The 27,190-nt window shown below is 40.9% G+C and overlaps 1 protein-coding gene across 3 annotated transcripts in view; it reads left to right on the forward strand.

Annotated features, from left to right (window-relative positions):
• Positions 1–27,190, forward strand: part of LOC148511753 (teneurin-1) — a 658,333-nt gene that overhangs the window by 478,416 nt on the left and 152,727 nt on the right. For all 3 annotated transcript variants that reach the window (XM_088482875.1, XM_088482876.1, XM_088482877.1), the window contains 3 exons: positions 304–447; positions 18,116–18,365; positions 26,265–26,285. In XM_088482875.1, coding sequence (XP_088339001.1) covers positions 304–447; positions 18,116–18,365; positions 26,265–26,285 — 415 coding nt within the window. The remainder of the gene's footprint in view (positions 1–303; positions 448–18,115; positions 18,366–26,264; positions 26,286–27,190) is intronic.

Genomic DNA, 27,190 nt, shown 5'->3' on the forward strand with positions numbered 1-27,190 from the left:
CATAAACTGAAATATAACTTTTTCTGTGCTATAGGAAAACAGTAATAGAATCAATTTAGCTTGGCTGCTTTTTCATTTGAAGATAACTTGTCAGCTTGCAAAAAAAAAATATATTGATAATACTTTATATAGATATAAAAAGCTCAGTGATTTTTTTATGCTTATAATATACAACTGTTCTTGATAGTCAACAAATTTAAGCTGTGACTGATCTAATTATGTGTTAATCAGAAATAAAATTGTGAAATAAATGCATAGAAAGCATAAAATGTATTAATATATCTAATTTGCTGTGTCTGGCAGTGTCAGTTGGATATGAATATGAATCGTGCCCAGAACTTGTGCTATGGGAAAAGAGGACGGTCACCTTGCAAGGATTTGAGATGGATGCTTCCAATCTTGGTGGATGGTCCTTTAACAAACATCACATCTTAAATCCTCAGAATGGTAAGTGCATTGTACAGTAAATGTGCACAATGTGTAGAGATTTTGTGCAATACCAAGTTTTGTACTAAAAGAAATTATTTCATACAGGTGCAAACTTACATTTTGTATAGCTCTATTTTTACTTCACCATGTCATACAGTGATTTGAAATTTGTATGTTGTTGAATTTATAGTCTATGAAAAGCAGGGCCAGAATAAGGCTTGAGGGGGCCCCAGGGCACCGAAGTTGTGGGGGCCGCATTCGAGCCACATGGCACCTCCCCCCCCAAGCCACATGGTGCCTACCAACCCCTCTTCCCTTTTCCCAAGCCAGACACAGCCTACCTACCACCCAACAACCCCCTACCATTCCCTTTTTGCCTCCATCCCCGTCCCCTGATTACTAACCTGTTCCCTAGTTCCCTCATCAGCGTCACAGACTCAGGAGCCGCTCTGTGCTGTATGCAGTAGATCAGAGCCATGGCAGCTGAGCCCCAATCCGGGAACAGGTGCCACTGGACACCTGTTCTTGGCAGGGTCACAACGACCCTGTATGTGGGGGCCCCGGGGCGACTGCCCCTATCACCCCCTCAAATCTGGCCCTGATGGAAAGAGGTGAGATGATGTGCTAATTGGAGGTAGGTAATTATTTGGTTGAAAAGTTTTGAAAATTCCAATCATTGAGGGCAAATTAATTGAACACAATGTAAATACTACCAGGAAGGAGTTCCCGGAGTTTTTCAATTATTTCCCCTACGCCTGGAAATTAGTCGGCAGATTATTATTATTATTATTAACAGTTTCTTATATAGCGCAGCATATTCCGTTGCGCTTTACAATTTGAATCAACATTAAACAAGACTGGGTTGTAAAAGACAGACATAAAGGTAAGAGGGCCCTGCTCGCAAGCTTACAATCTATAGGGGTGTTTAGGCGCGCTTACTGGTATTTTCTGACTTGAGTGCTGGCCGCAATGTTGTTTGCACCACGCTAAGCTGAAAAACAGCTTTGTAGCTGGCACGTCAGTCAGATTTCTGCTTGTACCCTCAGGAGATATCCTTTAGTCTTGATAACAGCATGATGAATTGAATAGCTCAGGGAACTCCTTCCCAGGGCTACTCAGCATCGCGCTGCATTAAATCGGTTTCATTCTGTCCTAATGCCACTATAAACTGTATCTTCATCTTTTGCAGCTCCACATCTACTACACCACTTTGCAAATTCCTGCACTGGCTCCCAATAGTCTCCACAATCCAATTAAATTATTCACCCTCATCTACAGAGCTCTCCACAACAATAACTACTGTAGTAGCAGAAACTTTGCTATTGCCGGGGGTTTGGTGGCTATTGAGTTCATAGATAAGTGAGGGCTCATAGCCACTGTACTTCATCCAGCAACTAAGTACAATGGCTGTGTTCAATTATAAACTGACTTTCCACCATTACATTGTTAAGTTTGTTAAAGTGTGTGTTCAAAACCACCACTTAATCACAAAATACACATTCCATAGCTGTTATGTGAGATAAAACTCTCAAATATCATGTCAGTTACTTCACGCCTGGATTGACATATACCACTGTGTGCAAATCTATAAATATGTACACATATAATATGAAAGTCAGTCACCCAGGCTCGGGCTTCTTTTCTGCATCACATATTCCTCCTGATTTCAGTATATTATTGTCAAGGACAAGTTATCTGTAAAAGCACGGAACTCTCTTAGGGCGGTATTCAATTAGTTTTGCGTCCACGATAAAGTTTAGCCTGCCTGACTTTCTGCCTACATCGCGTGTTTTGGACGTGGAAACTTATCGTGCGCGCCCCCTCTATTTGCCCTATTCAATTCCAAACCATGCAAAAACGCCAAGCCGCAAAGTCGGAACAGGTGATAAGTGCTGTCAGATATGGGGAATTCAGCATGAACCCCCAAAAAAGGTTGTCTGACATTGGCGATCAATGCATATGTGCCCGAATAGCCCTAATACAAATATTTGGGGTACTTAAGTTGTTTCAATAGCTTCTTATTAGCGTCTTTGCACAAATGGTGAAGAATGGCATTAAGCAGTATTTTTGGGTGAAAATAAGTAGTCCTGTCAAATTTGGGGTACTTGAAAATGGGTGCTAGCATATTTTAAAGTTTCTAAAGTGAAGTTTTGAATAACGTGAAAAATGCACCTGCAATTAAAAAAAAACCTGACCCATCCTTGCAGACCCCCCAAAAAGTCTATTTCGCTAGTTTTTATGCTTGTCCCCCCACTTTTTAATTTTTTGCCTCCAAAATGAAAGTTATTTTTTGGGGTGTTCCTAACTTTTTTCATAATTTTTTTACACAGTTGTCCTTTGGGGGGCTGTTCCAAGGGTTCTGAGTGGTTTCCCCACCTTTGCATCCCAAAATTTCTCCTGCTATTCAGAGGTGAATCTTTTTTGCCTATTACATTGCATTGACTTTCTTCGTACGCGAAAAGCGGGTGGAATTGCATACGGATATAAATTTTTGCCACACGAAAAGCCGAGATCAGCGATACTTTTCCGCGGATCTCGGCTTTTCGCTTCTAATTGAATACGGCCCTTAGGTTGCACGTGCAGCCTTGACCATAGAGACTAATAAAAAGTTATTGTTTAGTGCTGTAACTTTCCTCCAGTCAACTAATACACATACTTTGATATAAATCCATCTGCAACTGTGAGCTGGCTTACTTTTAATAAGAAATGAAGGTAACATCATCATTTTAAGCTGTTTTTTTTTTTTGCTACACTAGTATTTATATCATTAACAGTTCTTTACAGTACATTTTCTAATGACCACTTTAAAATTGTCAATGTTTTTCCCAATATTGGCCAATGGTTTTAGCAAGCTGGCGACAGAGCAGAGTGACAGAGCAGCGGCACAGATACGTGGCAATTTAAAACAAATGTGTAACACCTATGAAACAAAGTTGCACAGTATTAAAAGAGAGGTTATTAGTTTAATAAAGTATACAATACCTATAAAACTACTAGCAGAACACTGGCTGATAGGATGCTCATTTTAGAAGAAAGTACCCGAAGGTGGGCCTCCCCCAGCATTGATATGGTTTGAGAAAATTATTGTGTTTCATTCTCAATATTATACAGCATGTGTGCAGGGCTGGCGCTTCCACTAGGCAAGCTAAGGCAGCTACCTAGGGGTGCCGGCCACTGGAGGGCGCTTCTGAGTCCGCCCTAACTACGGAGGGAGCAGGGGGTGCGATTGCTATGGCGCGATTCCCCCCCCTGCACCCTCCATTTGCCGGGGCGCCTGCTGAGATTGTGTTACTAGCGGGCGCCCGGCTCCTCTCTCCCCCCCCTTCCCCGGCGCCAGCCGGAGGACGGAGCTCACTCCTGAGCTCCGGCTTCTGGGTCCCGCAGTGCACTATGGGATTGATGTCATGATGTCACTCCCATAGTTCCAAGGAGCAGGCGCTGGGGACTGCAACACAGGTACTGGAGCGGAGTTTAAGGTAAGGTTTTTTTTCTTTCTTTTGTGTGTGTGTGCGCGTGGGGGGTTTACTACTGGGGGCATCATATAGGGACACTACAGTGGGCTTACTACTGGGGGCCTTACTATTGAGGGCACTACAGGGGCTTTACTATTAGGGGCACTACAGGGGCCTTACTACTGGGGGCATCATATGGGGGCACTACAGGGGCCCTTACTACTGGGGGCACTTCAAAGGGCATTACTACTGTGGCACTGCAGGGAGCATTACTACTGGGGGCACTACAAGGGCCCTTACTACTGGGGCACTGCAGGGAACATTACTACTGGGAGCACTGCAGGGAGTATTACGACTGGGGGCACTACAAGGGCATTACTACTGGGGGCACTGCAGGGGGCATTACTACTGAGGGCACTGCAGGGAGCATTACTACTGGGGGCACTACAAGGGCATTACTACTTGAGCACTACAAGGGTTTTATTACTGGGGGCACTGCAGGGAGCATTACTACTGCACGCACTACAAGGGCATTACTACTGGGGCACTGCAGGGAGCATTACTACTGGGGGCACTGCAGGGAGCATTACTACTGGGGGCACTACAAGGGCATTACTACTGGGGCACTGCAGGGAGCATTACTACTGGGGGCACTGCAGGGAGCATTACTACTGGGAGCACTGCAAGGGTATTACTACTGGTGGCACTGCAGGGAGCATTACTACTGGGGACACTGCAGGGAGCATTACTACTGGGGGCACTACAAGGGCATTAAAACTGGGGGCACTACAGGGGCCCTTACTACTGGGGGCACTGCAGGGGGAATCATCCCTTTAATTCAGGTCATGTGAATATTATTAGGGCACTGTGTATGTGTCTGTGAGCTGAGCGGAGGGTTTGGGGGAAAACAGGGGCGGCATTGTGAACCTTTGCCTAGGGCGCCCTGAAACCTTGCACCGGCCCTGCATGTGTGACATGTAGAGTTATAGCATTGTCAGTAATAAATGAACATATTAGAAAAGACACATCATGGTGGGCAAAATTCAGAAGTGGAATGGTTTGAGAAAATTGTGGTATTTCATTCTCAATGTTGCACAGCATGTGTGAATTTAAATGTACGTAACTGGCTGGCAATTGTTATTACCCGTGGTTAGCAGTTGTTCAGTGAGGCATATTTTGTTCATCTATACAGTGTGACAACGAGCAAGCCTCTTTAGTTTAGTACAAATAGTTCAGATGTAGCTTGTTTCTTAATCAGCCAAACTCTAAATTAACACTCGGTTTAGGGGAACGGCTCTGTAGGGTGTACAGGTGTTTTTTTTCCAAAAGTTTCACTCAGAAAATGTAGGAAAGCACAGTTATACAACACAGTTGAACAAGCAATGAACAACTTAAAGCAGCTAGAAACATTCTTCACCTGCTACAGGCTGACACTGCAGCTCCTATCTCATTATTTTGGACAATATAAATAAACAATTTTATATTTTTTTTACAGTATTTACTTTATTTTCATTAGTATCTTCTTCGAGATTCTTAAATCTACAATATATTACTATACTTAATGGCATTGTCTTTACTGCTATAACATCCATCAACCTCCCGGCATCAAACCATACTGTCCATATTGCCTTCTCACCACTCCACTACCCTCTTTTCAACCTTTTATTAACACCTCATGAATTTTTATCCTATCTCTAATCATTAATTGTAACATCTTCTACCTATCACCTGAAAATAAAATATCACACATACAACAATTATCTTTTTTAGCCATTATCTGAGCCGTTCCTGGCCACTGGTGGTGTATGGGATTGAGCGATTTTCTTTTTTCAAAACATTCAGATGCATAAACAACTTTCAGCATAATGCTTAAAACAGGAACAGATTTTCTTTGAGATGGTCAAACAATTTTGGTTTGAAGCACCCATTCTTACACTTTCTTCACACATACAGTATGACTTTTTTATTACTAGAGGTTGAAAAATGGCTACTACTGTCAGTACTATTACTGGGATGTTCCTGTCATATAGACTGGTCCATGACTGATTACAAGAGTAAAGCTGGGTACACACTGACTGATATATTGGCCGATCAATTGATTGGCCAATATATCTGGTGCCGTCGGCCAGTGTGTACCAGCGATGTGTCTGTGAACAACGTCGTTCACAGACATATCGCGTTGGCAGATATTGTATATCTGCAGACATATCTGTCCATCGGCAAGTGTGTACGGGACCCGCAGCTTCCTGGAAGATGATGGTCGTTTACTGTATATGAATGACCATCATCTACAGATGTATCTGCAGATCACTCGTGCCATTAAGTGCAGGTATTGCTGTTTTCTGCATTTGGTTGTGACTGTATTCTAGCTCTGTCTGTTTTCTTTGCTAAAAAACTACCATTCTTTTGTTGCTATCCCTGTACCTATTCTGCTATTCTGAAAATACCATAAGCACGGGTGTTGTGCGGGTGTGGCACAAGTCGCAGCTGAGACTTAGTCTCTGATTAAGTTATCCTCTTTACTATATCTGGTAGTGAGAGTGATATGACTAAATTAACCCCTATTATACTGCTCTGTAAAAAATGTACAGCAGTGTTAGGGGCAGGGGACATAGCCTCTGAGGAGTTATGTTTGCGGTGTTACACTGCCCCGGGTCCTTCTGAGGCTTCGGCCATTCAGCATGAGCCGCCATGGGAGTGCTTTGCAAAAGCACTAAAAACCACTGCAGGGCGTTTAGCAAGCCCTCCTACATGTCCACAGTTCAGTTTTCAACAATAGCACCTTTTGCCAGCATAAAACCTGCGGCAACCTCCTACACCTTCACAGGTGTTGCCCCCTCAGTGGGTTAATACAGCTCCTGCCATATTGCAGGGTGCAACTGAGATACGCCAGCAAGATGAACCTATCAGCAGACCAGCTAAAAGGGTCTTGCTATTGTCACAATCTACTGTATGGGATGATGATGATGTGTCATCTGATGATGGACTGCTTCTGAATGAGTCTGACTCTGAGCTGCCTCCTCTGGAGGCGGTGGTCAAGTCTAATATATATATTCCAGGGCTAATACAAGCTGTAAAAGCAGCCCTGATCATTGAGGAGGATGAGCCTCCTGCACCTAAATCTGGGCATGCATATTTCATTGAAGAAAAGGTGACTGAGGCTACATTCCCATTAGCTTGGAAAATGCCTGGAAAGCGGTATCACCCGCAGAAGCATCTAGTCTCTGCTTACCCTTTTGCTGAGAATTATTTTTCCAAATGGGAGACTCCACCAGTGGTGGATTCCAATGTCACGCACTTGGTAAGAAGCGCAATGCTTCCTATGCCTTCCATGTCGTCCCTGAAGGATGTTACAGATAGGAAGGTAGAGGTATGCCTTAAATCTGTTTATTCCCTTTCGGGGGTTGCATGCAGACCAGCTATGGCCATTTGCTGGGTGGCTCGGGCCATGGAATGTTGGGCTAACAGCCCTGAAACATCCTTAGCCTCTAATGCTACCAGGGAACAGCTGAATCTGGTGGGAAATCTCAGAGATTCGGCTACCTATATAAATAAGGCAGCGTTGTATATTGGCCTACTAAATGCCAGGGTTTCCCCGGCGGTCTTTGCGGCTCACCGTTCTCTGTGGCTCCGTTCTTGGAGAGCTGATGCAGAATCCAAGAAGGGGTTGTAATGTTTGCCTTATGACGGTAAAGTCTTTTTTGGCCCTGATTTGGACAAGATTTTGAATGCCTTGGCAGCAGCTAAGTCGACTTGTCTGCCTTCTGCTCCAGCTTCTTCTGCTTCGGGGGTTCGGACTCTGTCCTTACGGACTTATCAGACCCCAGGTAAGGCTAGAACTCAGTCCTTTCCCAGGCCCTGGAGTACCAGACGTCCGGCTGTTAAGCCTGATGACAAGCCCTCCGCTTGACAGGATGGGCCTCCTCCTGGGGGACCCCAGGGTGGGAGGCTGACTTCTTCAGTTTTCCCAGTACTGGTGTCAAACTACCACAGATTCCTGGGTGAAGGAAGTGGTCTCTCTGGGGTATGCCCTCTCCTTCCGCAGAAGGACTCCCCATCATATATTTTGCACAGGGCTTCAGAAAAACACTGACAAGGCTATGGCTATTCAACAGGTGGAACAATCCATGCTACAGGCAGGAGTCATTATACCGGTCCTGATGTCCCAAAGAGGAACAGTGTATTATTTCAGCCTTTTTCTAGTCCAGAAGCCAAATGGCTCTCACCATCTTATTCTCAATCTCAGGTCCCTGAGCAAATTCCTCAGGGTACCCAGGTTCATAATGGACACCCTACGCTCAGTTATACTGGGGATTTTATGGTATCCCTGGAAATTCAGGATACATACCTGCATATTCCGATTGTTTCAGCTCACCAATGTTTTCTCAGGTTTACTGTGTCACAACAACATTTCCAGTTTCAGGCTCTGCCGTTTGGCCTTGCAACTGCACGTCGGGTGTTTACAAAGGTCATGGTGGTAATGGCAGCCCATCTGTGGCTGCAGGGGATATGCCTGTTACCATACTTGGATGACCTCTTGCTACTAGCAGGGTCCTCAGAGGTACTTCCCCACCACCTGTAGCTAATGAGATTTGTGCTCCAGGTACACGGGTGGTTGATAAATTCGAAAAAGTCCTCACTGATTCCGTCTCAAAGGATGCTCCATCTGGGAATCCTGTTGGATTCACAACAACAAAGGATTTTTCTGACAGCAGAAAAGATCTCCACTTTGCAGATGCATGTACGCAGATGCCTTCACAATCGCAGTGTCAGTCCACTCAGCAATGCAGTTACTGGGATCCATGGTGTCGACATTCGACATGGTGGAGTATGCCCAGTTTAATTACCGGCCCCTGCAGCTTTTGATCCTCTCCGAGTGGGACAAATTTCCCAATCATATACGGACTCAAATGATTGTGCTCTCTCCGGAGGTATGCCAGTAGCTAACCTGGTGGTTACAGACGGCTCACCTCACCATGGGGTGTCCCTTTTGGATCCCAGACTGGGTCCTTCTGACAATGGATGCCAGTCTTCAGGGCTGGGGTGCAGTGATGGGTCCACACTCCTTTCAGGGAAGGTGGACCGCAGAGGAATCTGCACTTCCAATCAATATATTGGAACTGCGGTCAGTCTTCAGGGCTTTGTAGCAAGCCAGGCTGTTGCTTCATGGAAAACCCATGCAAGTACAGTTAGACAATGGCATGACAGTGGCTTATCTAAACTGTCAAGGAGGAACTCGAAGTCAGGCGGCAGTTACAGAGGTGTCACACATTCTGACATGGGTGGAAGGCCATCTACCAGCCATATCGGCGGTGTTCATTCCAGGAGTGCTGAATTGGGAAGCGGACTTCCTCAGCCATCATGACGTGCATATGTGGTACTCAGATCTTCAGAGCCTATCCATCGACACTCTGTGGCTGTTGCCTCAAAGTCCAGATCTGTTGTCTCAGGGTCCTTGCATCTACCCAGATCTGGGTCATCTGTCTGTGACGGCGTGGCTCTTGAGTCATCCTTCTTAAGGTCCAAAGGTTTTTCTGGCTCTGTGGTTAACACCATGCTCATAGCACATAAACCTGCTTCTCCTAGAATTTACCACAGGGTATGGCATATCTATTTTGAATGGTTTCTTCCAAAAAGTTACGACTCCCAGGTGTTTAGAATACCCAGAGTGTTGGCTTTCTTGCAAGTGGGTTTAGACCTTGGTCTCCACCTTGCAACACTGAAGGTCCATATCTCAGTCCTTTCAGTGTGGTTCCAGCGAATGATTGCTTCTCTTCCTGACATCCGCACTTTTCTGCAGGGGGTCCTTCGATTCCAGCCTCCCTTTGTCCCTCCTGTAGCATCTTGGGATTTGGATGTTGTCCTTAAGGCTCTCCAGAGCCCTCCATTTGAACCAATGGGCTCAGTGGATCTTAAATGGCTTACTGCCAGGACTGTTTTACTTCTGGCCATTGCTTCCGCCAGAAGAGTTCCTGATTTAGAGGCTCTCTCTCTTGTTGTTCCCCATTTCTAGTTTTTCATAGGGACAGGGCATTGCTTCAAACTTGCACTGGGTTCCTTCCAAAGGTGGTCTCTAGTTTCCACATTAATGAAGAAATTATTGTGCCAGCCTTTAAGTCCTCAGACCTCTCAGCAGGGGAGGCCTCATTGGATGTGGTACGTGCCCTCAGGATTTATGTGGATCATACCAGTTCTCTTTTCAAATCAGACTCTTTGTTTGTTCTTTATGGCTTCCACAAGAGAGGATGGCCAGCCAATAAACAAACTTTGGCTAGTTGGCTTCACACAACTATCTCTGAGGCTTACATTCATGAGGACCTTCCAGTCCCGCCCTCTGTTACTGCTCATTCTACTCGGTCTGTAGGCCCTTTGTGGGCAGCTAGTTGTGGTGCCTCAGCTGTACAGCTTTGCAAGGTGGCCACGTGGTCTTCTATTCAGACCTATTTGAGGTATTATGCCTTTGATACCTTTGCCACTCAGGATGCTTCCTTCAGGCGGCGGATTCTCCTTTCTGCAGAGGAGCGTCCCCGCCCTTGAGAGTACTGATTTGGGAATCCCCAAGGTTTCCTGTGGACCTTCTATGGACCCTGAAGTAGAAAAGTAGAGATATGGTAACAACTAACCCTTGTTATAGCTTTTTCTATGAGGTCCATAGGGTCCACAGGGCGCCTGCCCTGACACACCTGTGCTTCAGATGGGCTTCGCTCTGGTCACCGATTTTCTGTCTCCTTTGGTGTGAGAATGTGACTCTAGTGTGTTTCAGACTTTCTTCTCTCTTTTATCCTTCTTCGGCCTTTCGCTTGCTACATAACTGAGGAGCCTCCGGCCTGGGGGCGGGTATAGAGAGAAGCCCCGTTGCATCCTGTGAAAAAAAAATTAACTGCATGGTGCCCGGATGTCTTCATCATCACCTATACCTCAAGGTTTCCTGTGGACCCTATGGACCTCGTAGAAAAACAGATAACCAGGGTAAGTTCTTACCATATCTCTACTTTTTTCTCTACACAAGAAGAGTGAGATTTGTAAAATTAAAATGGGAACGGACTATTACAGACATGCCAATGGGATGAGTAAACAGCCAAATGGTAATACTTGAACATCAAATCACTGTCAATATTGCAGTTTTGGGTGAATTGCTTGTTCTCTAGTTTAAGGTCACTATGTGTTCCTGTATTTCATTGAAGGATCACTAAATCCCAAAACTGAAATTTCCCAATATGAACTATAAAGGCAAAATGGTATTGTTCACTGCTTATCTGACATTCCACTGCAAGGGGCCTATTTATCAAAGCTTGATAAGAGATAAAATTGTGAGATAATAAACACCAATCAGTTTCTAACTTAAGGTGGCCATACATCAGAAACGGATGTACGGATGCGATCAGAAATTTCCGATCGCCCATCAGAAACTTCCAATCGCCCACCATCGATGTTCTGCAATCCGTCGACGGATCACAGACATTTGTCATGCTAAATGTCTGTGATTTTACGATCGCGATAATTATTTGATCTCGATCATCCAATCGGTAAAATCCTACATGTTGAATTTCTGCGATCCCGTGATGCCGGGTTGCAGCATTGCAGGATCGCGGCAATCCATCGCAAATGGATGGGGCCCATTACATTTTATAGGCTGTTTGAAAAATTAAAGTTAGAAGCTGATTAATAATTTTTCTCTCACAATTTTATCTCTCATATCTCTCAAGGCCCCCATATATCAGCAATCTGAAAACCACAATTGAACAATTTGAAAATTTATTGCCCGATTTTAGGATTTCCCAATGTAGCAATCTGTTCCCATACATTAGAGATCTTTTTCAGTGATTTGCAGATCGATTGCAGGAAACACATATCTGCCAATCTTGAAAGGCCCATCATTTTACTGGTAACAGTCTGCAAATCTGCTGATCATGTCCATACACTAGCAATTTACAGCCCCAATCGATCTGTGAAATACAACATGTTGGACAATCTGATTTAACAATTCCAATCACTTTTTGGTTGCAATCTGCGATCTGTGCAGCCCATACATTGCTGAGTTTTATACATAATTGGTTGCAAATTGCAGAATTGCCACAATCGATTGCTGATGTATGGGGGCCTTAACACAAGTATAATATTGCAGACAGCTGAAGCCATTCCCATTTCCCACATCTTTATGACATTGGCAAAATGACATCAGGTTCAAGTCAAAAATCCAAAAGTTCAGTCATTTCAGCTGCTACAGTTTCTCTGACCATCCCCCATTGCACAAATTAGCTAATACACACACATTATTTCTGCATAGCAAAGGCTTCCAAGATATTAGCTTTTCTCAATCTGATTTGTGAAAGGAGCATTCTCTTCCTAACATAGCAACCTGCTGCAGGAGAGATTTGTATAATTAAGTGTAAGCACTTCAATTATTTCATGTATATTATTTAATTCTGTGGCTTATCTTGTTCATTAATATCCATAATATCATATGTTGATGCTGTATTTACTATATATGTTAACTGTTACAACATATGTAGAAATTTGGGCAAAGTAATTTGAATCCGTTTTCTCCTTTGCTTTTCTCTATAAATTACATTGTAGATAGTTCTGAGAAAAGTATTTAACAGATTGTCATAAACAGTAATGATCTCAGTCAGCAATATTACAACTGTGGTGCTGACCAGTGTTTTCATAGGATGAACCATATGTTCACACTGAACTATGGTGAGCAAGCTCGAAAAAGGGAGCTAATAAAAATTCATATGTTCATGTGTGCTCGAGTGCTGCCTAGAAGGAAATTGTCACAACTGAAATTATAAAATGCTGGTGTGAAGTTGTAACAGCATCTAGAGACATACTATCGAAAACAAAAGTGCTTTATAGTTTGCTACAGCAGGTTACAGTGACTGTTAATTCTGCTCTACAATCACAAAATGTCAGGATTAGCCATTAATTTAGTGGTATTTTGTAATTTTTGATTTTTACACTAAAGAAGCTGTTTATCCCCCAGATGAAAAAAGCTGAGTGATTTCAGTGTCGGAGACAGTGGAGAGTTATTGGCCAGAGTGGACCATACTGTACATTATTATATTTGCACGATTGGCTCACATTCAGATATGTTAATATTCACCTAGGGTTTTTGTGCATATGTTACAAGACACTTGGCACAACTTGGTGCTCCGCCATGGGTAGCGAGTCCTGTACTTTTGTACTTATTCCTGAATTTTGCATCTTTTTCGCATTGTAGCCACAAACAAAGTCGCTTACAGTGTACTGGGCACACTAGATTAGCATGTCTGGTTCCAAAAGAATTGAAATAAAGTCGCAGATTAAGCATATCTATATATGGCGTGAGGCATGGCGGTGATCGCTGTTAACAGAACTCTGATTTTTGCCTTTTTAGCCAGAGTTGCAACAAACTTGCACACAGAAATACATCAAATGCCAGGTTCAGTATTCAGTGTACCCCTGCATTGTACATTTGTCACATTAGTCGTGTGAGTAAAATGCATATATAAGACTCTGTCTCGCTTGGAACAGCTAGGTCACAAAGTCCGTGGTGCCCCAGGTGGGGCTATTTTACGCAATTTGTGATGTTTCTATTATGTGGAACAGTAAATGAGGAGCTACAAAAGGAAATGATAAATATAATCTGCATGTTGCTGTAACAAAAAGCTGGCCACAGAGTGACACAGACATCCCAGTGGGAGCCTAATAAACAACCAATCAAGCCGGCCCATCAGACCATCGGCCCTACTGGCAGATAGCAAGTCCAGCCCTGAATATATGCAAAATTCCATTCTATTATAACCACACTGATGTGAAAGCAGCCTACCAGAACTGAGGAAATGAGTGGTGCTCTTACTGTAAGGTGGAGACTTGACTTGTTTATTGAACCACATACCTCACCCCAATGCATCCACAAGGGTCAACAGATGCTGCTTTAGTGCCAGAAAAAATTGCTGTAATCAGCTTGGAGAGACAGATGTGAAGTGCACAAATGGTAGCACAACATCAACACCCTAAATAAATATATATATATATATATATATACTGTATAAATACAGTTTTCTCAAGGACTCAATGACCGTATTTCAAGGGCCTGATCCCGAGTCATACACAGTCCTCAGACAAGTCCATGTAGTTGAGCGATTATTTTTAAACTGCGCATATGTGAAAATTTCTAAAAACTCCTCAGCGCATGCATTACACAGAGTGTGCACACAAAGGCATTGTTGCAATCACAATAGACATTATCAGAAAAGTAATGGAAGTTCCTGGGTGGTGACTAGGAAGTGGCTAGTAGTGCATGCAAACAGGGTCTTTTCAGTGGGCATGTTATGTGTCCCAGGCGTGTCAGTGAAAGCAGCTGCATGTAAGGCCATGGTCAGACGGAGTAACTGCACCTGCCATAGGACTGATGCAAGTTTCCATAGTGCGGCCGGTGGTGGCGTCTAAGGATGCATCAACCTGCATTACTGCGTCTCCGGACTCTGTAAGTGGGTATCTCAGACCTTGCACATTCAGCCACATGGATGTACACAAGGGAAGGAGTTTGTGGCAGCATTTGCATAATGCCGCAGACAGGCGACCATCAATAGACGGTGCTGCATGCAACTCAGAATCACGCCCTATAGGTGCAGTTTTCTGATGATTGGTAAGATTACAGCACCAAGAGTAAAAACTACTGGTACAGATGATGCTGGTAGTGGCTTTCTTTCTCCTGTGGCTGCAGGAACATCTCAGCAGTTTGGGGTGCTATAATCAGGGCAAGTCCTTAACTGGCATGTTTCCATCTTGAATCAATAAAATAATAAAGAACTGGAATGTAAAACTGGCTATAATAGTATAAATCTGAAAAATGAGAGCTCAATAGACAAGACCTCTCCAAGTATATAGCATATATCTTAACTTTCACTATCACTTTTAAGACATCTATGCTTCAGGTCTTTATAAAGCTTCCTTGGGGAGAGCTGGGTGCCCTTGTCAGTCTATTTTCTAAGACACAAAAGCCTTTACTACAATGATGCCTACAATCATTTTATGTCTTACATTAATTCTCAGTTAGCTGCCGTTTTCTTTTGGATCTAATATGGTTTTTGAAAAAATTGTCAAGTTGCTATTAAATGAACCTCTCATATCTGAGAGATTTTTATAGTCAAGTACTGCAGCCATTTGATTAGGTCACTGTCAAGTGTACTATACATTCACCTTTCTCCACTGCATGTGAGGACTATTCTTTCATTGCTCAAAGACTGTCTTCTAGTAATGCTATAACTTAGTTTTGTGTTATTAGCTGCAATTTCTGCAACTATAAATTGATATTAATATAATATATTCATAATGTTGAAAGATTTGACCTTCATCAGTCTGCCCCAAAGTAGATGTTCATACTTTGGAGTGGTTCCATTTAATAGCTTTAGAGAAAACATATATTATATTTTGACAGAATAAGAGTTATCTTACTGCATGTGTTATATCGGTTTCACAGAATGGTTTATGTCACTGCTGGTGAACATATAAATTAATTCAGCAGTTTGAGGTCCAACACTTAGATATTTCATCAAAATTTACTATTAGCTATGTGCCTGTTAATTGACACTTACATTACTATCATTTACATCCGAGGATTATTGGTTCGTTACTTCAGGCAAAGCCATTTCAACCTTTAACTTTATATGCTTAGCTACAGATTACATATTTGCACTGGAGATAATTTTGATGCTTCGCTTGTAGGAAGATTATAAACTGTATAATTTGTGCCTCACTACCTGGCTACACTTTGGAAAATTGAAATTTTGTTTTTGATGTGGTCCATGTTTAAAGATGTATGTATTGTGGATAAATTAAAAAATGATGCCGCTAAAGAAGATAATGCCAAAATGACAGTACAAACACCAATAACACCAATATGAAGGTGAATAGCTTCTAGAGTTGTCAGAGTTTCCAAAACTGTTCCGCGGAATATTCACCACATACTGCATTTGGATGTGGAAATTAACATATTTCTCCAGCACTTTTTTGACATGACCATACTCATCAATGGTCTCTCATTTATTAGAAACTCACTGCAGCAGAATGAGTTGACTGTCGTTTCCCCAGCTGTATTTTTCTGTGCACTGTGAGAGAGAACATCATAAGTGCTTCTGAAGACTTCTAAATGGTTTGGATGTTTTTTGTCAGTAGCTCTTTTCCTGCAAAAAGGACAAAATGGGCACTTGAGGTGGTCTCTTGTTATTTCATAATAGTCATCTGATTAAATTAAATTTCAAATTTACATGAACATTAACATAACAGAGTTTAACTCAAAGGTCATAGAAGACCAACTTTTATCAGTGTAACCCTTTGTTTGTATGGTTGACTGTGTAGGCACATTCTCTCAATGACTCCAACCTTTGGAATTCTTGGGTCAACCACTTGGAGTTTAGGTGTCTCTTTTATCTTATGGATGAAACAGTAAATACATGTCCCTGCATATAGAGGGATACATATTTGCTAGCAAAGTAAATTAAGTGGAGATACAAAGATTACTAGTTTTAAAACTAGTGTTGAAATGAATGTGCACTAGGCCACCTCTTTGATGAAAATAAATGAAATACTGTAATAGTGTATTTACATTTCCCACTTTACTTCAAAGTACCGTTCATTTAGTTACTTTGAGAATTGTTACTTAACACACGCGATGACTTTCTTCCATACCTTTAAATATTTTCCATGGGACATTACATAATTTAACTGTGAATTTAAACTAAGCAAGTGAAAATAATGAATTTTATTCAGAGCTAGATGCGAATGCACCTCTCTCCCCCTGCAAATAACAGGAATAGATGTGGCTGGACTAAGACAGGAGCTGTGGCTTCACTGTGTGTACAAAAGATTGCCAAAAACTGATCACAATTTCTACACATAACAGTAAAGTGCTGACAGTCGCACAGAACTTATTAAAAGTAAATTCAAAAATACATAAATAAGAAATGTTAACTTTTTTTTAAGTCCACACTAATGAATGGGATGTAGTCTGAATACCGGCGCCGAAATCCCGACAGGTCAGGATCCCGGCACCAGTATCCCAACCGCCAGCATCCCAAAGGTAACTATTGGTGACACTAGTGATGTCAGTGGGAGTGATTTTGGCTCTGATAGAGCCAAAATCACTCCAGGGCTTGTGGTCGAAAACCCCAACCACAGGCTTCTGGTCGCACTGGCGATGGTCGCGATGGTCAAGACCATCGCGACCATCATCCTGCACACTCGTATGTGCTGTGGGTGGTGACCCACAGCTATACGAGCGTCCAGGAGGACGCTCCATTTTTATGGAGGACGGCCCTCATTCAGAGCGAGCGCTCTGCTCAGAGTGTCCGGCTCTGAATGAGGGCCATTGTTGTTTAAGAGACAAATTCACAATAAAAAAAAGAATTGCTGTAAAAAATATGCAACTTCAGCTAACAGTCAACTCCAGTATGTGCAGTTTATAGCATTTCATTATTAAACATTACCATTGTTAACATAACTGTTAGATTTCATAAAACAAGCATGTATTAGCAGACCTAGGCTTCAGTTGCACATCTATAATTATAAGGTGAAGAAACTTATTATTTATTATTATTTTTTATTCATATAGCACTAATATTATGCAGTGCTATACAACCAGAAATTATTATTAATGCACAGTTTTATTCCCTACCACAGCACACAAACATAATAGGGTTAATGTATTCAGAAGCCAAATAACTTAGGTCTGCTGTAGAAAACCAGAACCAGAAGAACCCACACAAACAAAGGGAGAACATGCAGGAATAACCCTGGATCAGAACTGAACATAAAACTCAAACATTTTAAGCCTGTTCCACCATATATAAATACTGACAATAACAGGTCACAGAGAAGCTGGAAGCGATTTTAGCCAAACAGCGAGATACAGTATAGTCCAATTTGTTATACATGTTTTTGACCATGTGTGCCTGCATGATCTCCGCACATATACATATAGGACTGTATATAGCAGGTACTGTAAATGCCAGGATCCTCCTGGTTTAAGAGCGTTTGCAATTTTAATTAATATTTCAATTTATCAATATTTTGAGAATAGTACAGCAATGCATTATCTATGTGTATATATGCAAAGCTTATCAAACAGATTAAACAGCAATCATTGAAATTCCTGTTTATTTTGACACAGGAGGGTAAGAGGAGTCAGTTTGTAGCATTTTATTTGTACTATTCTATGCATCTTTTAATTTTAATTTTATGTTTCTTAGGAATATTGCACAAAGGAGACGGAGAAAATATATTCATTTCTCAGCAGCCCCCAGTGATCTCTACACTGATGGGCAACGGTCAACAGAGAACACTCTCCTGCTCCACTTGCAGTGGACCAGTGCATAACAACAAACTCTATGCGCCTGTTGCTATGGCTACTGGACCTGATGGTAGTATCTACATTGGAGATTTCAACTTTGTAAGACGTATACACCCAAATGGAAATGTCATCAGCATTTTAGAGCTTAGGTAAGGATATTAAATGTCATCAATATTTTAGAGCTTAAGTAGGAATAGGTTTATGGGATTTATAGAAAGAAAATATGACAAATCACTGTTTTTTTTTCCTTTACAATTGTAAATATTTGTCTCTAGTAGATCTTGTCACTACAGTTTCATTACAAATGTGAGGATTAATATGTGAAAAATGACACTATTGTTAAGTACTGTAGCAGAGACTGCTTAATTATTCACCTGCTTTTGTGCTATTACTGTACTTGCTTATATCAGGAGTGTATTGCTACTCTTTATTATAAATCGGAAGCCCTTGAATTTAATGGAAATGTCATTTATAAAGTACAGTATGTTTTTCTTCAGGAAAATGCATCATGAATTAGGTACAAATAGCTGTTCCAAGAGGGAGTTTAGATCTGTTTCCAGAAGATGTCTTTTATTTTTCCCAGTTATGTCCTCTTTTTCTAGAACATAGCAAATTGTTTCAGAGACATGGCATATTTTTGTATCAGCCAAATGCTTTTCCCATCTGCATTCCTTCATGGCATATTTTTGTATCAGCCAGATGCTTTTCCCATCTGCATTCCTTCATGCAGTAGTGATTTAGGGGTCCAAAAGTTTAAATACCACATCAAGGGTACAAGCCTTGACCACTCTATGATCCTGGGGGTGCGTGTGATGTATTTGGAAAGTTGCTGCATATGCAGACTTTGATTTAGGTGTCTCCTGAGCTGGCACTATATTTCTAAAGACATCAATAGAAAGATGGCACCACTTGCAGGAAGTATAGGGGGCCACTGCATGGCCAAAGTGTTAAAACTGTCCTAGGTGCAGGGAGTGTGTCATGGGACTCCACTTGACCCATGGACCCATGTGCACAGAACACCCTTCACCTGTTATAGATACATCACTGCTAGGACATCCCTTGCATTTTTTTGTTTTCTCCTGAATTACTGCTCATTTTAGCCTGATTCAGGGTTTCGATTTATCGTGAGAAAGGAGATGTCGGGAATATTCTTATTACATGTAGCATTTTTGTGTTTTTGACGCTTTATTTTTACATTGTTGGAAGTGTGTCTAGAAATATGGTTCTCTGTAGTAGTGCAATTAGAAAAATGAAGTCTCTGTACAATAGCACTGGTCCACAAAGCTAAACACACCTACTTAGCAAGGAATGCCCTTGGTCTATCCGACTCCCCCAATGGTTTGGTTCAAATTGGTGCTCACCCACAAACCCTCCAGTCTTACACTGCAAACTTTGAGATTTGGTGGAAGTGTAGGAGCACCAGCGCAAATCATGGAACATGCCATTAACAAAGAGCATTTTGGACTCCACCGCACATATTTTGTGTTTTAAAAAATTCCTTCTCCTGTACATGGGTAGCACAATCTAGGGCATACACTCCGCTATGCCCAGGATCATGGTGTTTTCATAAAATGAGATGCAATCTGAAGACCAGCACCAGGCTTAGAAAGGCCCTTTTTATAGCATTTTACAATGTCATTTTGTCTTTTTAATAATTCCAGTTAATGTAAAACAAAAATCCCGATTCATACCCTCTAATTACTACTAATAATTCTGCATATGTATATATGCAGATGCAGACTGAAGGCAACTGAGACTTGTACAGTGAATTTGCATTCTAACTTAACACCCCATACATCCAACTGGAGTATTCAACATAATCATCACATGGAACTTAATATTTCCAATTTTTTATCAATGCATGAATGGTTCATTTCCGATATTAACATTTTTACAGTACCTAATTTTGCGTGCTCAACATTTACCCAACTCAATCAGATTTCTGCCTCTGGTGATATAGAACTTTCATAAATACTCATGTGGATACACTGCACTTTCTCAACCAGAACAAACAGCAACACGAGATTACATTTCATGAAGCCTTGAGATTGTTTTTGTATAAATAAGCAAATGAATTTGAACTTGTACTAAGCAATGCAATTATTTCTTAATGACGAGACACTGTTATGGTTGCTGTAACACTAATTTAAAATGATTTGCGGTGCACCTTTTTAACAAGATGTTAAATCTAGAAAGTATATCCTGGGGCTAAGTGTCAAAATAGGTAAAATTAGCATTTGTAACATTGTACACAGAAGAATAGAAAGTAATCAGTGCCCTGTCAACATATTACCTTTGTATTAGTGGTGTTAATGAAACACCAATGAAAACCCTATGGAATCCTACATGATTAGTGCACACACTGAATTAGTTCATAGTATGAGTATAGTGAATAAAATCTCTAATCTATGGTTACTGACAAGGAAATAGTTTATTTAAAGAGTAAGGGGCCTATATATAAGTGCCGTCACTATATTTGAGTATCACCACTACTGGGGATAATCAGTGAAGCCTATTTAATAAAGATAGTGGAGGTATCAGGTTGGTGATAGCTTAGCATCTTCAAAAAAATGCTTTATTATCTAAATAAAGCATTTGTTTTTTCAAGAGTATCAACATACATTTTCTTTCCTAATTTGAACAGTCATTTTTACATTGTTTAAATAATATTTCATACAAAAGTGCAACTTGAATCTGGCTTGTGTATGAGCAGAATTCCCCAAGACGGAATAGGTATGATTTACCACCGGACGCTTGTCTGGCGGTTGGAATCCCAACAGTGGCTGCCCGACATGGGTGAAAATCCTGATCGTCCCTAAGATAAGTATTCACTAACCTAACCTTCCCCCCCCTAACCCTAACCCTCCTTAGGGGTGCCTAACCCTAACCTTCCCCCCAGTGCCTAACCCTAATCCCCCCTCTAAGTGCCTAAACCTAACCCTCCCTTCCCCGCCGCCTAAACTTAAGTCCCCTGGGGGGGGTGCTTAACCCTAGGTCCTCCCCGGGGGTGCCTAACCCTACCCCTCCCTCCCCCAAGCCTAACCCTAACCTCCCGGGGGGGGGGCCTAACCCTAAGTCCCCGCCGGGAGCCCTAAACCTAACCCTCCCCCCCATGGGTATCCGCATTCAGCGCCCGGCATCACTTTGATCGGGATGCCGGGTGCCAGTCTCCCGGCGTCAGTAAAATGAGAAGCATCTAGATTTAGACGCCTGTCATTTAACCCTTGCTGGGATAAAGCAGTCGGGAAGCCGGCTGTCAGGATTAAGTCCGCCAGCTTCCCGACTGCATACCCCCAAGACTGCTGGAGAAGTGTATTTAGCAACAGGATGTGTAAATTGTTGAGGTTCAGTAACCATGAAAGTTCAGATTGAACTTTGTATTTTATACTGGTCAGCAGATTGTGCTTTTCCATCACTGCCAGCGGATGGTCTATGAAAGCATAGGATATCACTGACAATGAAAGGCTTGTCAGCTATTATTTCTTCACTTAGTGGCACTGTCTGGTCAATATAAATTTGGATAAGTGCACTGAGGTCATGGGTTCAGTTCATCTAACTGTGTGGAGTTTGTATATTCTCTGTGTGCCTGCGTGGGATTCCTCCGGGTACTCCGGTTTCCTCCAAGACTCCAAAAATATATAGGTAGGTTAATTGGCTCCCCAAACAAAATAACTCTAGTGTGTATGTGTGAGAGTATGTGGTAAGGAATATAGATTGTAAGCTCCACTGGGGCAGAGACTGATGTGAATGGCCAAATATTCTCTCTGTAAAGCGCTACAGAATATGTGTGCCCTATATAAATAACTGGTAATAAATAAATAAAATAAATAAGTGACATTATGTTACTAACTCAGTGTTTAGGTTAGGTGCCCCTTAACCATTGGTGTCGTAAACAATCATCTAGTTTTTCCTAATGATAAAACAGACCCCTGGCGTGGTTTAAGAGAGGAGGGGGCATGTATGCTGTCCCACTGTGCCAGAGTCTACAACACATGTGCAGGTTTCTGGGAACATGGCATAGTCCCCATTTTCCTGCTGATTTCTCTACTGCATTGGCGAAGATCTTTGGGAAAATGGCACCCATGCCATATTCATGAAGATATTGGTGGCGGACTTGGAAGACAGTTAAGTATGCTAGTCTATGGGTGCAGGGTGAGCTTGTGGGGTCCCCTAAACCTAGGGTCCATGTACACTGTATACTCTGCACCCATTATAGATATAGAGGGGTATTCAATATGAAACGTTAACTTCACTGTCGAAGTTAACGTTTCATATCGGAGTTTTTACCTGCGTTAAAGTATCGGGAGCGCTCCCGCTTATAACCGTATTCAATATAAAATTAACGAAAACGGGAAACTCCTAAGTTGGATTTGCTTAAAGTTATGAATTTTTCCTTCAAAAAATTGTAAGACCCCCCTAAAGTTGTAAAAACATGGGGGATTACTATGGGTACCCCCATTTTAGCCTTTAATTGAAAGTCGGGGATTTAAATAGCCGCAGCAGGTGTTTTTTCCCGACATTGAAGAAGTGACGCAGAAGAGCACTTAGGTTATTTTTTTCGTTTTTTTTAAGTGGTCCCATCAAATTTGGGGTACATGAAAATGGGTACTAGCATATTATGATGTCCCTAAAGTAAGTTTTAAAAAATTCTGCATTTGTGCACCTGCCGCTATAATTCTATTCTTCAAAACACCTGCCGCATACTTGCAGAATAGCCCTGAACCTATTTCCCTATTGTTAAACAATTTTTTCCCATTTTTTTTTTTTCACCTCAATTTTTAAATTAATTTTTTGGGGTGTCCCTATTTTTTTTTTAAACTTTTTTTGGCACAGTTCTTTTTTAAATGTCATTCCCAGGGGTGCAGGCTATTTTTTTTAAGCCTGCACCCCTAAACCCCAATTCTGCACTTTTTTTCGACACCTATTCAATGGTGAAAAGTTATCCCCGTTTTTTATCAAAGACTTTTCAAAACTGCGATAAGTCTTTGAAATTGAATAGGGTGTAAAAGTAAAACCTGCGATAATTACGTCATACCTCCGATATTAACGCAAAAACGATGTTTTCGCTCCCATATTGAATACCCCTGATAGTCTTGACTGGCCATGTTGGCAGTATATGTACTGTATGTATGAAATTATAGGGGGTATCCAATTAGCCGCAATAACGATAAGTTTTCTCTGTAAAAAACTTTTCACACCTATCACCCGAATTTGCCGCTTATCGCATCTTTGCATGCTCCCGTTTATCGTGCTATCCTACTGTTAAACTGGAGATAACTGACTTGCACAATAATTCTTGCATGGATGACAGGCGATAAGTACAGGTGGAAATGGGGAAATCAGTCACTACCCCATAAAATGGTAAACTAAGGTAGGGTAATGGTACAGAAGTGTGTTAGTGGCCATAATCCAAGGATTTGGGGTTCTTAAATTGTGTCCATGTGCATTTTTCTCTAACAGTGACAAAATTATAGAAAGCAATATTTTTTGGCTAAAATAAATGCTGTAGTTAAATTAGGGGTACATTAAAATGGGTGTGAGTATATCTTTGTATCATTATAGGGTATTTTTTTAAAACATGTTAAAATTACTCATGTCACTTGCACCTGCAATGTTTTAAACACATGTCCCATCCATACAGCACCCCTATATACCTGTCCTACTACTTTAAAACCATTTTCCATCACTTTTTAATTTTTCACCCCAAAAATGTCTTGTCATTATTGGCCAAATTAAGCTAATTAAAGCATTATGTTTACCTAATTAGTCATTAAGGAGGGTGTCCCAGTGGTTCTGCACCAGGTCCTGACATTTTTAGCTAAAAGAGGTGGTGAAAATAAATTTGCGATAATTCCTATACAACTTTTCGCATATGCGAAAATCACTGCTAATAGGATCGCAGATAACCATTATTGGAGAAATGTTTTCATTGGTGAAAACTTTTTGGAGAAAAATGAGTTATCTCGGCTAATTGGATACCCCTATCTTCCAGTTTCTGCTTACATACAGTGAATTGCCATATTTTGACATAGTGCTCTATGCTTGCCATCTCTCCCTGTTTCCTTCTTACATAGGTTGCAATTTCTGTAAAGATTTGCTCTCTGTATGACAAAGGTTGAGGATTAAATAACAAATTAGTATAATTGCAATAAAGCTTTAATCATGGAGAACATTTTATTCTATGCTCAGCAGGCTTCCTGTCTGTAAGTCTATTGAAGAACTCTGCAGTTAGCCTCTCTAAATCTCAAAAAGGCCAGTAACAAAGAACAATAGCCTGTACTCATAAAATGTCAAACACATCTAGTGTTATCAAGGTAGGGAAATATTTTAATCTACTATATGTTTGTTAATATATTCATATGAAATCATGCTGGGGTTTAGAGACTTTATAACAGACTAATTCACATTTAGAACACTATTTTGGATTAGCAACATTTGTTTTCAATTATTTTGTTCTGTTTTCTCCATCCTGAGATGAGTGCTAAAGCTGTGAGTAACCCTTTGTTATATTCGGCCAAATGATAAATGCTCTATCGCTGGTGAAGGCACCTGTTATCTCCAGAGAAGGGGAATTTTCTCTCTTTGAGAAATCTGTCCCTTATTTTGTTGATTACTACATTTTATTAAACTACTGTTTGAGACATAAATGTATACATTTGGAACAGGCTGTTAAAATGTTGCATTTAAATAGAATATATTGCACATATGTCCAAATTACTGCAAAATTAATCCAAAACATGGCATTGAATGTGCCAGAATAGAGTATTATTAAATGACTGGCACAAGGAAGAATAAGAAAATCCTTGGCTAAATTAGTCAAACGTTCAGGGAAGTTTTTCCATGACTAACAAAAGATTTTTTTTAAGTTAGTAATCACTCAAAAAAGACAAAAATAATTGAATATGTTTGTCCTTTCATTTACTAATAAATAATGTTAAAATTGGTGCAGCAAAGTGCCAAAAAAAACTATTTAATTCCATGGAAGTTGAGGTTGTAAAAAAAGTTACATTTAACATTAAAATATATTTCCACTGGTCTTATTAAAGATACATTCTATACTCTATGTACATGTATAATGGGGTCTCTCCCTTGGGGTCTCTCTTTCTTTTCCATTAAAATAAATTAAAAGTCAGGTCCTCGCAGAACCAGATATGCAGGGCTGAGTGCGCTTACTTGGCGGCCCCCAGCTGATCGTTCTGCCACTTCAGTTGGCAACATAGGGAGATTTGAAAGTCCAAGGACAAATTGATATCAAGCTGGGGTTTTCAAATCATATCTGACCATACAATGAGACTTGACAGAAAGAGAACTGTCAATGATGCCAGGTCATGCTCTGCTGTCTGGATTAAATCAATTGTACTCATCTTGCCCAGCTCAGGCGAGCCTGCTTTAAACTAAATTTAATGTAACTTATGGCAGCAACTATGAGCATCTAATGGTGCTTATTCCCAAGCAAATAACACTATGATCCATAGTTGCCAAAATATTAAAACCATTTCCAGGGACATTAAGCTGCCCAGTGGGTGCACTGAAGCATTCTACACCCAAAACCTGTTTTGGCATATCTTGCATATCTTGTACACAATACTCATAATATTATAATGATTTAAGTATAACTTACATTTTTAGCATTTTTTTATATTCTTAATGGAGAAATACTAATTCTAAATATTGGAGAATAGCAAACCCTTTGTAAGAATTACATCTCACATGCAGAGAAAGGGGTATTTATTGCGCATTTAGCCAATGTTGAAAGCTAGAGATATAATTACTGCCAAACACGTACAGGAACAAATATTCAAAACCTGGTACTGTCCATGGAAATTGGCACCTATTATTATTTTTATTACATACAATAATTCCCAACTGATATAAGAAACATCCTACACTAACAATTCATTATGTTTATGCAATATAGCATTAGCTTTAATAGTTTTTAAAACTGTTGTAAAAATATTACATTGATCCTTTGCATATTATACTAACATTGATTTCTTTTTATTTTCTATTTCTCCCTGTTCTGCCACAAATCTTATTTATTACATCAGAAACAGAGATACAAGACACAGGTAAGTGAATCACCAGTGCGCTCATTTATAACTTTATTGATTTTACATAAAAAAGATAGGACAGCTATAATATATTACAAATGTGGTTAAGATTTGAAAAAATATGTTCACAAACAAAATTCAAGGCACAAAGGGATTTTCATCTAATTCCCTTTTATTGTCTTGCTCCAAGTGTGACATTAAGCAATCATGTTTTCTTCCATTAATCAATCAGTAATATAACTTGTCCAACAATAATGCTGTATTGTGGAATTAGCAGAGGTTCCACAGCAGCATATGTAAACTTTTGTAGGAAAGTCATTTAATTATGAAATATGGATGGCACTGCAGGTTTGCTAATCATGTATTTTTATGGGCATATGTTTTATTTTAATGTAATAAAAAAATATTGTTAATTGATTTTACTGCAAATCCTACCTTCCTACCCATCACAGATAGCCCTTTTCAGGCTGACCTTTCTTTTTCTTAACTTCTAAACTGAATAGCCAAATTAAGGTACTGTGGGGCCCTAGGCAAGGTGTTGGTATGCCCCTCCACTCCCATTCAACATCAAAATGCCTTTCCCTGGCTTCTTTAAGCCAGTGGCAGCCAGACTTTTGGATTTGGTGACTTTTTCTAAAGGCGAAAAACGTTTTGCGATCTACTTAGTAGTGGGGTGTGATGTACCCAAAAAAGAGGCGTGGTCTTGTAGCAAGCAAGGGTCATGGGGACTGTCCTAACAAACTCGGGATGGTTGGGAGGTATGCAGGTAATGGGTGCCAGCCAGAGCATGGCATTGATAATGTGATGTCGGCAGATATATGACAGCCATGGCTTGAACCAGAAGTTACTTTGGCGCAGCAGACAAAAATAATTATTCTAGGGAAAGGGAGCCTGGACTGTGCACCCTAGCTCTTCCAATGGGA

The sequence above is a fragment of the Taudactylus pleione genome, unplaced genomic scaffold (assembly GCF_031769625.1).
Source record: "Taudactylus pleione unplaced genomic scaffold, aTauple2 ptg000296l, whole genome shotgun sequence".
NCBI classification, from domain to species: Eukaryota; Metazoa; Chordata; class Amphibia; order Anura; family Myobatrachidae; genus Taudactylus; species Taudactylus pleione.